General features: G+C 46.0%; 1 protein-coding gene across 1 annotated transcript in view; it reads right to left on the bottom strand.

The window, feature by feature from the left end:
• Nucleotides 1-4351, bottom strand: part of LOC119386123 (sodium-coupled monocarboxylate transporter 1) — a 33907-nt gene extending 29556 nt beyond the window's left edge. The window contains exon 1 of the mRNA XM_037653467.2: nucleotides 3868-4351. Coding sequence (XP_037509395.1) covers nucleotides 3868-4269 — 402 coding nt within the window. The 5' untranslated portion in view covers nucleotides 4270-4351. The remainder of the gene's footprint in view (nucleotides 1-3867) is intronic.
• Between the last annotated feature and the right edge of the window lie 7945 nt (nucleotides 4352-12296).

Raw genomic sequence — 12296 nt, 5'->3', positions numbered from 1 at the left:
AACCCTTTCTTCCAGACATATGTGGTACATACCCGTTTACCACGGCCGCGGTATACGGGTATGCGCCACAGCTGATTGACAGTTTATATCTACCCAGGAACGGCGAGAACAGACGTTGGTAATTTAAATGGGAGAGCGTTAAGGAAAACCGACATCGGCAGTGTTGACCCGACGAATGGAAAGAATAAGAATTAGGATCCCAGCAGGAATCGAACCCAAGCATTCTGCGTGGCAATCAGGTATTCTACCAAGAGCCACGCCAAGTCTATAAACTGGTTTGAAAAAAACAGCCCATGCAGGCGTAATGTCGGTGCAACGTCAGTTGTGATTGTGGTGCTGACTATCTAATTCTACAAAAAAGCAATAAACACTGTACTCCTACGATACAGGCGTCATATCAGATTAACGTGTGTGGTTCCAATGTTGGCTCCGCTTTTACAGCAGTCTAATAAACATTACATTTGTATTCTTGTGATACAGCAAGCTATATTGAAGCATTGCTCGACCCCGGTGGAATACATTAACAAAAGTTACGTGTGATATTCACATGATTGCACCATAAAGTGCACTTCGTTTCGATAATACTGACGGATGTAGTCTAACGTGAGGGCTGACGTTACGTCGCACCATAAGTTACCCTTTAAACGCCAGTGTTTTCGACATGCCTGGTAAACCCACGATCTGCACATAGCTACTATGTACACTTACAAAAACACGTCGATCTACCTCGTAACGCTTGGCTCAAAGCCATAAAGTACAGCATAGAAGTACTCGCTTACTGCTTCGCATGAAACCAATTCCCACAGCTGGTGGGATCTGCCGAATTTTTTATTATTTATTTTATTTACGTCTTTCTCGATTTTTCGGTCACAGACAAGATGATGATTTTTCGCTCACAACCAACGACGCCGTCACTGACGCCGACACAGGAATTTCTGCGAAAGGAGCTCTTTAACGCTATCGCGTTAATGAAATAATAATTAACAGTCAAATTGGAGGCACTATAAAGCCAACCGTTTGATCCATAAAAGAGATATCTTAAAGAAATACATTCATATGCCTCTAAACGCACGCACACCCCAAGTATGCTTAATAATAGTGCTCAAATATAGATTTGGTCTGTTTACGAAGGTCTGCGATTCATACGATCTTAAATACACCTTCAAAGACCTGTCTCCTCCTACTCGGTTGATACACAGTAACGAGGACAGCTTCGTATTCCTCTGTAACGTATATCGTAAGCGCTGTGGTCACTGCAGCGTGATTACCTCTTTGCGAAGTATTGCCGTTGTGAAATGTAGAGGGTGAAACAGTTATGGAAACTTGTGCTGAGATCGGAGATATCCCTGCGAAAACTTGCTATTCTGAACACGAGAGTTTCGACGTATTTGTCGTGCTGTACGTGTGGCACATGCGGTCTTGAAGCTGATTAGCGGCTTCGAATGCTGAGTCCGCAGGATGTTCCTGGATGAGCAGGCCTCCAAACTGCTCGTTTCGATTTCTAAGACATCGTATTGGTCGTCAAGGTGAATGACGAGTTTACAGTCAACCCCACGAAGATGATAAATGCTTCTGTTTTATTGCGATAGCCATTATAGGGATACTCGAGGCACATTTTTGCCGTCACCGTCATGTTCTATATAAAGTACAAATCGATAACATCGCCCTGCGCTTCGTATGTTATATGTGCGAGCGAAAGCTTGCGGAGGCTGCAGACGGGCGCGGTTCGAGCAGAGGTGAAACGCGCCGGCCGGCTCCGTCGAGCGAAGGAGCACGCATGAAGGGATGCCGGTGGGGAGCTGTGTCGCTCAGGCAGCAATTGCGAACTTTGATCAAGAGGGCATGGTCGCGCACGCTATCTCGGCAGACATCAGTGGACGGCTCGTATTACCTTGTACGTGCTGTTCTGTCACCGCGTATACTTGGCACTGAGGCGACAGACAGCCCGAAAACCGCTTCGCTTCCTGGAGTGGCCGTATTTCCTTACACGAGGGTTCTGTAGAGTTCCGCGAGATCGGATCCTAATGAAGTTCGGTGCTAGGCCTAGTTCGTATAGCATTTCAAGTTACTGCTATCGCATTCATTGCTTCGCCCTTGCGGCGAAATAGTGATTTTTTTTGTAAACTTTTGAACAGCGCCATCAGCAGACTCTGTTAATTGGCTGACTTGTCTCAGACTTCGAGATGTCATGGGTGCCCCGTATTTGTTGTTTTGAGAAAATACCGGGGTGACGTTTATTCGTAGAACAGCAATTTTGGCATAGAACCACAAATAGAGAAGAAGAATTGATCTCTCGTAAACTATCCAGAGAACAATGTTCTTACACGCTTACGGGGGTATAGATCATTCACACCACGCTAGACATCTCCACTGCAGACACTGTAGCAATCTCGCTACACTGTATGCATTACATGGTCTGCTCTTTCCAGAATAACCCAGACTTGGGTCCAATCCTACGAGCACTGGGAGAGCCGCTTGCCAGTGCTTGCCCGAATGGGCAACTACGGCTTACTGAAAGGGCAATGACATATATGTAGAACAAACACGCTCTTGTACTATACGGCACCCACAAATCAGCTCTTGTCCAGTTCAAAAGAAAGCTTTTAATCCTGATCTTTATTTTATTTTTCAAGGTCGATTCGTCATCATGAAGTGCTTTTTTTCCAAAGCCGCTTACAGCCTCCTTTCACATGTTACAAGTGAGACTGTTTCACCGATTTCATTTCAAAACAGCAATACTTCGCAAAGAAGTAATCACACCGCACTGTCCCCTGCATTACATACTGGCACGGCCGCTACATAAAAAAAAAAAAAACAGGTCGTGATACTGGCAACGAGGAACGCCAAAATTTGAAGACGAGTGTACCAGCTAAAGCACAATGTACCTACAAGACGAGAGGACAAAGCTGGTTCTGTATACACACTACTGGGTCGGATGCAGAGTTTCTCGCGGCCGCGGCATGCTTAGCGAGACACATGATACACGTGTGTCACTCCGATTCTTTAGCGGCTGTCCAGGAACTCAAGAAAGTTCACAAGGTGATGGAAATCTGCGAGGCGATACATAAGATGAACCGTAATACCGCCACTTGCATCAGGGTACACTGGATTCAAGGCCATGCTGCGAACCCTCACAATGTTGCTGCTGAACAACAGGCACACTGCCCTCCTAATACAGACCTCCCATCTATTCCCCTTCCACCTAAACCCCTAAATACACTCCGTGCCCGTAAAAATGTTCTCCGGCAGGATACACGCGCTCTTATACCACCGTGTGTCTGCTCTATCCCCCTACACCTTACCAGGGCGGAGGAAGTCGTGCTTATATAGGAGGCTTCGGGCAGGGGTGGCCCTTACACCAGCTGTTATCTCAACATGGAACTGGTCGCATTTACCAGTTGGTGCTACGTTCCCGTACTGTTCTGTTCCAGTGATGCAAGCAGATGCATACCACCTTATATGGACATGCCAAGGATTACAGTCGGAACGCTCCCGTCATCTCCTGCAAGCTGGTCTTCGCTACAGTGACACAAACAGTTATGACCGATGGATACATGACAACACATTCCACAAGACACTTCTTCACTTCATACACAACACCGGCCTAACGGCGTACATTTAACACAAATATACATAACAAATATTATGCCTTAAGGGCAAGTCTATGTCGCAAAAAAAAAAAAAAAACACTCCCCACATTCAACTACACACGCTTTAGATGAGTTCGAAACGACAAGTTCGCTCTTTATGATAGGAACGAAGGAGAAGGAATGGATCGATGGGCCCGTTCCTTCGTTAGATACAACCTAATAAAGCCAAAAGTTAACGAAGCCAAGAAAAACCCCACGACGCTCCCGGTTCACTCACCTCGTAGGCAGTCATGACCTCAAGCCGATAGAAGACGGGCATGAACAGGTGCGCCGTCACGGCTAAAGAGAGTGCGTACGACACGAACGTCATCATGTAGAGCGTTCCGTTGCGATACACCTCGGCTGCGTTTCCCAGCAGGTAGGCGGCCGATATGAAGCTGGCCATGAGCGAGGCGCCCACGGGAACCGCGGGAAGTCGCCGCTCGCCGTTCAGCAGCAGCGAGATGCCGCTCTTGGCGTCGCTGCGGTTGTCGTGCCAGGCGCTCCACAGGCCCAGCGAGCCGGACATGGCCAGCATGCACACGAACACCGCGTAGTCGTAGTACGTGAACCGCGCTAGAAGCTCCCGGCTGCTCGGGAAGTCGAGCAGAGTCGACGCGTGGTGAGCGACAGACTCCATGTGGTGTCGTTGTCGCGTGCTGGCTGCGCGGTTAATTCGCCTCCCGGCGTTCCTTCAACGAGCCTGTGGTGGTGGGACTTCAGCTGCAAGCATAAACAGTAAAGAGTCCATGTTCATTTCGTATACCTCTCATATAAAAGGACCGTATTTTGTGATGTTTTTCGTGTCGCTATGCGGTTGGACTTCGTGCTTGGGAGATATTTTTTATGGCTTGACTTACTTACGCGAGCTGTCCTTAGGTGCTCTATTACGTAATGTTTTTTTCACTGCTGGGATTTTTACGAAACCTGTGAAAAGGGGTAGCCGAAGCTATATAACAGTGCTAACATCCCCTAAACAACATATAATGCAAAGAAGGAGGCCTGCACGCTCTGTGATGTCACTTAAGATAGCTGATGCTTTCTTTGGAAAAAAAGTTTTGAAAGAAATTTGGATGATCACGCCAAGTGTCTCCTACGCCCCCATCACAGTACCTTGAATCCCGGCTTTGCGCAAGACGTTACGGATCGCAGGAAGAAGAGTATGTATATACAAAACAGCTTTTACGCTATAGCAGTGCTCATAAGACTTGATGTTATATAATCGTTATGTTGGACGTATATACATTAGCAGTGACGACAGGCCAATGGCAAACAGCATTTACGAACAAAACGCATCAGGAATTCGACCATGAGACATCTACTTCCGAAAAAATCTTACGCTAGCATTGTTCGTATAATATTAAATTTCAGCCAATCCTGATACTGGACATTACATTACGTTTCTGTAGTTGACATCGCACATATGATTTTTCGCTGGTTCTTTTGGGCGGGCACTGTTTCGTGCAGAGCTTGCCATTCTTTTCTGGGCAGCACTTCGCAGCGCGGAAGCTCGCTGCGTGATTGATGCAAATCCTGCCCTGCGTCACTCTGGTTGCATCCAGTACGTAACATTACAAAATTTTTGAGAAGGAGTCCATAGCAAAGGCCCAACGTAACATGTTCATGTGTCAATGCACGTTTGAAGAGCAGGTGCATTTAAAATTTTCACGCAAATGTAATGAGGCTACTTGCAGCTTCACGTGGTCGCACAACAAATACAGAACTACTAAGTAGATGCGGTTACGCAATAAGGTCAGCGACCTTGCCAAGTTCATCCAGCGACACCTGAGTCATGACTCTCCTGACCTTCCCTACCAATCAGAGAAATCCCTTCCTTTATGCCGGAATGCGGGGGAAGGCGAGCCCATCTGAGTCTGGGTCGAGGCCCTGTTCCCAGACTCAAAGTGGTCTTGGAATTTGGGAATATAAATTCGGAATTTTACTCATAAATGGCTGAGTCCTTCTTCATGGGCATTGTGCATTCCACCAGTTATCATGTCCAAATATAATGCAGCCGGTAATTGAGACTACGACTCTGCTACCATCTACTACGAGCCCATATATAATTTTCTTCACAACAGCAAGGACTACGAACACGAATAAGGGAAACGTAAAGACTGATTGGGCAGCAAGCTGGCTCGTAATCTTGACCTGCCTTCATTAGCGTACATGAAGACACGCATGCAGCTGTGCGCCGATCACCATCACTGTGGTAAACTTGGTTCCATTGACAAGTTGAGGCTAAACCATAATTTGCAGAAACATTCGGTACACTTTAGTTGGTGTTTTTTTCTTAGCCAAAACACGGCAGGCCTGCGCGGAAAGCGCAGCACAGTCACAGCGAAAGCTAGAACAGGGGCATTTCTAGAGCCCGTTGTAAGCTCTCTTGTGGCTACTAATACAAGTACACTTGCGAGGTACCCACTAAGCCATAAATCATAATTTTTGGGAAGTCGGGAAGCACCGGCTACGCCACTATTCGTCATTTTTCGGAGAAGCGAGGTACCCGCTACACATCTGTAAGGTACTTACTTTGTTATGTGTAATTTGTTGATGCGGCGGCTGACGACGATAAAAAATTACGGCTGAACCCTTTGTAATGGGTTGGAAGCATTCATCGACCCCCTCGTTGCGCAATTCGCATTGTGTGACGCCTGGTTACAGAATTCGCGTTGTGCGACGCCTGGTTGTTATTTTGCCTTTCTTCCACGCTATATTACATATGTTAATGTGGTTCTTTCCCGGCATGAAGCCTGTATAGGGTCTTTTTGAAACGGAGTTTCAAGCACCGGCATGACTGTGGTAGAATACTGGACTCCCACGCAGAGGGCCTCGGTTGGAATCTCGTTCCATCCTGTTTGTTTTTTCTTAGTTCATTTTTTTTTAAATGCGAAGCATTTCTTAGCGAACTTCTGCGACTTTGAGCGCGTATCTATCTATCTATCTATCTATCTATATCTATCTATCTATCTATCTATCTATCTATCTATCTATCTATCTATCTATCTATCTATATATATCTATCTATCTATCTATCTATCATCTATCTATCTATCTATCTATCTATCTATCTATCTATCTATCTATCTATCTATCTATCTATCTATCTATCTATCTATCTATCTATCTATCTATCTATCTATCTATCTATCTATCTATCTATCTATCTATCTATCTATCTATCTATCTATCTATCTATCTATCTATCTATCTATCTAGCCGCCTACGACTTTGTGCTCTCCTGGCCATTTCGTTAATAGGATTTAAACCAAAATTGGTATGGCGAAACATCACTTTATGACGAACATAAATGGCAGGTCATAACATGAAAGTCATGATATCCATGTGATGAACGACATGATTTACATGCCACTGTTTGGTGCTCTTGCGGCCGTTTCGTTAGTTCGCTATATACCAAAAGCGGTATGGCGTGACAAGAGTGTATGACGAACATAAGTGACAGGTCCTAACGTGCAAATTATGACACGCATGTCATGCACAGCATGACTTACGTGCCACGCTCATGGTGCGATGGCGGCCGTTTCGCTAGCTTGATATACACCAAAATTTGTATCGCGCGACGTGACTGTGTGACGAACACAAATAACGGGTGGTAACATGAAAATCATGACACGCATGTCATGCACAGCATGACTTACGTGCCACGTTCATGGTGCGCTGGCGGCCGTTTCGCTAATTTGATATTCACCAAAATTGGTATCTCGCGACGTGACTGTGTCACTAACCTAAATAACAGGAGTTCACATGAAAATCATGACACGCATATCATGTACAGCATGATTTACATTCCACGCTCATGGTGCGCTCGCGGCCGTTTCGCTAGCTTGATATACACCAAAATTGGTATCGCGCGACGTGACTGTGTGACGAACACAAATAACAGGTGTAACATGAAAATCATGACACGCATGTCATGTACAGCATGACTTACGTGCCACGCTCATGGTGCGCTGGCGGCCGCTTCGCTAGCTTGATATTCACCAAAATTGGTATCTCGCGACGTGACTGTGTCACGAACCTAAATAACAGGAGTTCACATGAAAATCATGACACGCATGTCATGTACAGCATGATTTACATTCCACGCTCATGGTGCGCTCGCGGCCGTTTCGCTAGCTTGATATACACCGAAATTGGTATCGCGCGATGTGACTGTGTGACGAACACAAATAACAGGTGTAACATGAAAATCATGACACGCATGTCATGTACAGCATGACTTACGTGCCACGCTCATGGTGAGCCGGCGGCCGTTTCGCTAGCTTGATATACACCAAAATTGGTATCTCGCGACGTGACTGTGTCACGAACCTAAATAACAGGATTTCACATGAAAATCATGACACGCATGTCATGTACAGCATGATTTACATTCCACGCTCATGGTGCGCTCGCGGCCGTTTCGTTAGCTTGATATCAGTGTTGTACACGTTCCTCTAAAAGAGGAACGACAGCTCGTTCCTTCTTAATTTTGAAACGAGTTCCCGTTACAAGTTCCCTTAACGCGAAAGAAACGCGTTCCAGTTACAATTAGAGAATTGGAACGTGTCGTTACATTAGCGTTACATTTGACTTTTTAATCAAAATATAGTGTCGGATAATACTGAGGTGAAATAAAGTCAGCAGTATAGAGCTCACATCGAGCTACACATATTATACGAATTTGAAATCGCCTGAAGCAGGCTATATGTACATAAAAGGAGTCTAAAGAAACGCGGCTAGATGAATTTGTTTAGAGGCCGCCGGCAATACTACACACATGTCTAACTGCAACTTCCGTGCTCGTCAATACAAATTCAACACATGTGGCACTTTCCACGTAGGTCTTCAAGTGCACAGTCAGGGTACTGCACTTTAGATAGTCAAATAGAAATTTCCACACATGCACCAAGATAATTCTCTTGCGCGAAAAACCTCATCAAAAGGGACAATGCATAGGCGTTTGATGAATGCTGATTCAATATTGATGTGTGAGTAGAAAATAATGTGCACAATACATATTCGCAACTTAGTAAAGTCCCTTGTTCGCACTCATCAACAGTTGCATCTCGATGTTGGTATCCGGCAGACGAACCTGTATTCTCGTCAGTACTTCGTTGGTAATGTTGAAAAGCCGTTCCATGGAAGTGCTTGAGGGTACAGCTGTGTTGTACACAAATCAGAACAAATTCAACCGAGGTCGTAGAGGCAAGGGCAGGCTCAGCGGGCGCAACAAGAATATAGCGCTGGATGTACGCCTATTGTTTATTGCATGGCAGGGACGTTACCAGTGCGACGGCTGTCGAACTGAATATTATTGTAGACCGATAGCCGCGGAGTTAACCCGCATGTTGAAGGAACACCTTCAACAAGGTTTTAAACTGTGCGAAGAAAACCGGACGACAACAGGAACACATACGCGCACACAAGCGCAGAACTTCCGATTGACTTTATTTACGGAAAGCAGGTGATTTATGGGTTCTTGAAAATAACAAAACATAAAAGCAAGGAACAATAGCGCAATTAAAATGTTAAAAACAATAACAACAACGTGTGCGCATCACGTAAGCGGGAGTGACCTGATGTGTCCATCTAAGAATTCCATTTCTTCTCTTGATAGTGATATGAAAGGAGAGCTGATACAGCTATCTCGCCTTTTTGCAATGTAAAACGCCCCGATGACTTCCCTTTCAGCTTTAGACATAACCTTCGATAGGAATCTTGTCTTTTTGAGATAAGGAAAACTGTTTTTACTATTGCATTTCTTGCGATGCACCTAGGCCAGATTGCTGCCCGTGCCAGTGCGCAAGGATCGGTTGTGCTCCTGGGCCCGTATCGCAAAAGTATCGCCTTTGGTGCGCGCTGATTGGCTATTGAGCAAACCGGAAAAGTTAGCGCGCCATCTGGTAATTCCGCCGACATCAATTTTGCGTCATGGTGCTCGACGGTGCTCTCGACATATTTGCAATAAACGAAGGCACCGTTAACAGTCGGTTCGTGGTGAAGTCTAGCATTTCAGTGATGTAGGCGGTAGCTTCTAGTATTCAATCCTCGGTGGATATACGCAGCATTTTTTACGCTGAAGCTTTCATCGAGCATTACCTTGGGGTGTTATCAGCACTCGTTCTTTGCCAGCGCGTGTTTTTTCGTGGTTTGAACGTCCCAGGAACATGAACCGTGCGTTGCTCGCGTGGCTTATCGCGAGCCGGCAACATGTTGAGATCCTGAGACGATGTCGCTGCGGCGGCACGCTACAGCTGAACTCTCCGAGTATGCCGTGTTAAATTTTCAACGAAAATACGTTTCACGCAAAGTTTCATTCTTTAAATATTATACTGTGCATTAAATAATCGAACAAAAAAACGTTGAAAGCACTTTCAACACGTCTTATACTTCAAGTAGCCACAGCCAAGCCGGCCAAGCCTGGCCACTGCGTAGAAGCAGCAGCACACGCTCGAAAACGCCGCACTCGGGTTGCTCTGCGCGTACGGTGCGCTCACTCCTGTGTTGTGAGACAATCGTACTACCAACGGTCAGTTGCAACAATGACGTCACAGGCAAGTGTTTTTTTTACTTATTAAACTCATCAAATTCTACGTCACCAAACGTGATACCATCGCCTTTTGCGATCGTTTGAGAATACGGGCCCTGTGCACACTCATTGAAACATCGGATGGTTTGACCTACGAGTATGTAAGACCGACCGCACGAAAAGGGCATCTCGTAAATAACGTTAGAAACGCAACTGATAAACTTCATCTGATGGTTGTTCTTGCATGAAATCTCTTGTTTTGTTCTTGTCAGAAGTCGGCACACTTTTTTAAGCTTGCAAAGTGCTAAGAAGACGACGCGAATCGCATATCGTTGTGTGGCCGTCTTAACGTTGCGCGACGCTGTTGCCCCGGCACATGGTCAGTCTCGGCGTCGCGCGTTTCCCTGCGCCTCGGCGAGTGCCTTGAAGTGCAAACCAGGATGTTTCATAGTCATGTGACAAGCGAGCAGTAGATTTTTGCGCCTCACGCAGTCGCCCATCCGACCTGTTCTGCATGATGCGTGCATGCGTGCGCCTGTTCAATAAGGTGGAACGTTTATAGAAGGAACGCCGTTCCCTCTGCCGTTCCCTCGTGAACGTAACGAGTTACCGTTATACCGATCCTGAATGGAACGGTGGCGTTCCTCCGTTCCTCCCAAAAGGAACTAGTTCCTGGAACGTCGTTCCTTGGAACGCCGTTCCGTACAACGCTGCTTGATATACACCGAAATTGGTATCGCGCGACGTGACTGGGGGACGAACACAAATAACAGGTGTAACATGAAAATCATGACACGCATGTCATGTACAGCATGACTTACGTGCCACGCTCATGGTGAGCCGGCGGCCGTTTCGCTAGCTTGATATACACCAAAATTGGTATCTCGCGACGTGAGTGTGTCACGAACCTAAATAACAGGAGTTAACATGAAAATCATGACACGCATGTCATGTACAGCATGATTTACATTCCACGCTCATGGTGCGCTGGCGGCCGTTTCGCTAGCTTGATATACACCAAAATTTGTATCGCGCGACGTGACTGTGTGAAGAACACAAATAACGGGTGGTAACATGAAAATCATGACACGCATGTCATGCACAGCATGACTTACGTGCCACGCTCATGGTGCGCTGGCGGCCGTTTCGCTAGCTTGATATTCACCAAAATTGGTATCTCGTGACGTGACTGTGTCACGAACCTAAATAACAGGAGTTCACATGAAAATCATGACACGCATGTCATGTACAGCATGATTTACATTCCACGCTCATGGTGCGCTCGCGGCCGTTTCGCTAGCTTGATATACACCAAAATTGGTATCGCGCGACGTGACTGTGTGACGAACACAAATAACAGGTGTAACATGAAAATCATGACACGCATCTCATGTACAGCATGACTTACGTGCCACGCTCATGGTGCGCCGGTGGCCGTTTCGCTAGCTTGATATACACCAAAATTGGTATCTCGCGACGTGAATGTGTGACGAACACAAATAACAGGTGGTAACATGAAAATCATGACACGCATGTCATGTACAGCATGACTTACGTGCCACGCTCATGGTGCGCTGGCGGCCGCTTCGCTAGCTTGATATTCACCAAAATTGGTATCTCGCGACGTGACTGTGTCACGAACCTAAATAACAGGAGTTCACATGAAAATCATGACACGCATGTCATGTATAGCATGATTTACATTCCACGTTCATGGTGCGCTCGCGGCCGTTTCGCTAGCTTGATATATACCAAAATTGGTATTGCGCGACGAGACTGTTTCCAACACAAATAACAGGAGTTAACATGAAAATCATAACACGTATGCCATGTACAGCATGACTTACGTGCCACGCTCATGGTGCGCTGTCTGCGGTTTCGCTAGCTTGATATAGACCAAAATTGATATTGCGCGACTTCTGTGTGGCGAACATAAATAACAGGTGGTAACACGAAAATCATGACATGCATGTCATGTAGGTATGATTTAGACGCCACGCTCATGGTGCACTCGCAGCCATTTTGTTAACTGGATATATACCTAAATTGGTATGGCATGACAGGAGTGCCGAACATAAATAGCAGGTCACGCATCCTATATATGTAGCAGAATATATGTTAACGCGATAGCGTTA

Source organism: Rhipicephalus sanguineus, chromosome 3 (assembly GCF_013339695.2).
Source record: "Rhipicephalus sanguineus isolate Rsan-2018 chromosome 3, BIME_Rsan_1.4, whole genome shotgun sequence".
Taxonomy (NCBI): domain Eukaryota; kingdom Metazoa; phylum Arthropoda; class Arachnida; order Ixodida; family Ixodidae; genus Rhipicephalus; species Rhipicephalus sanguineus.
The sequence above is the reverse complement of the archived record's forward strand: the minus strand, read 5'-3'. Positions and strand labels throughout refer to the sequence as shown.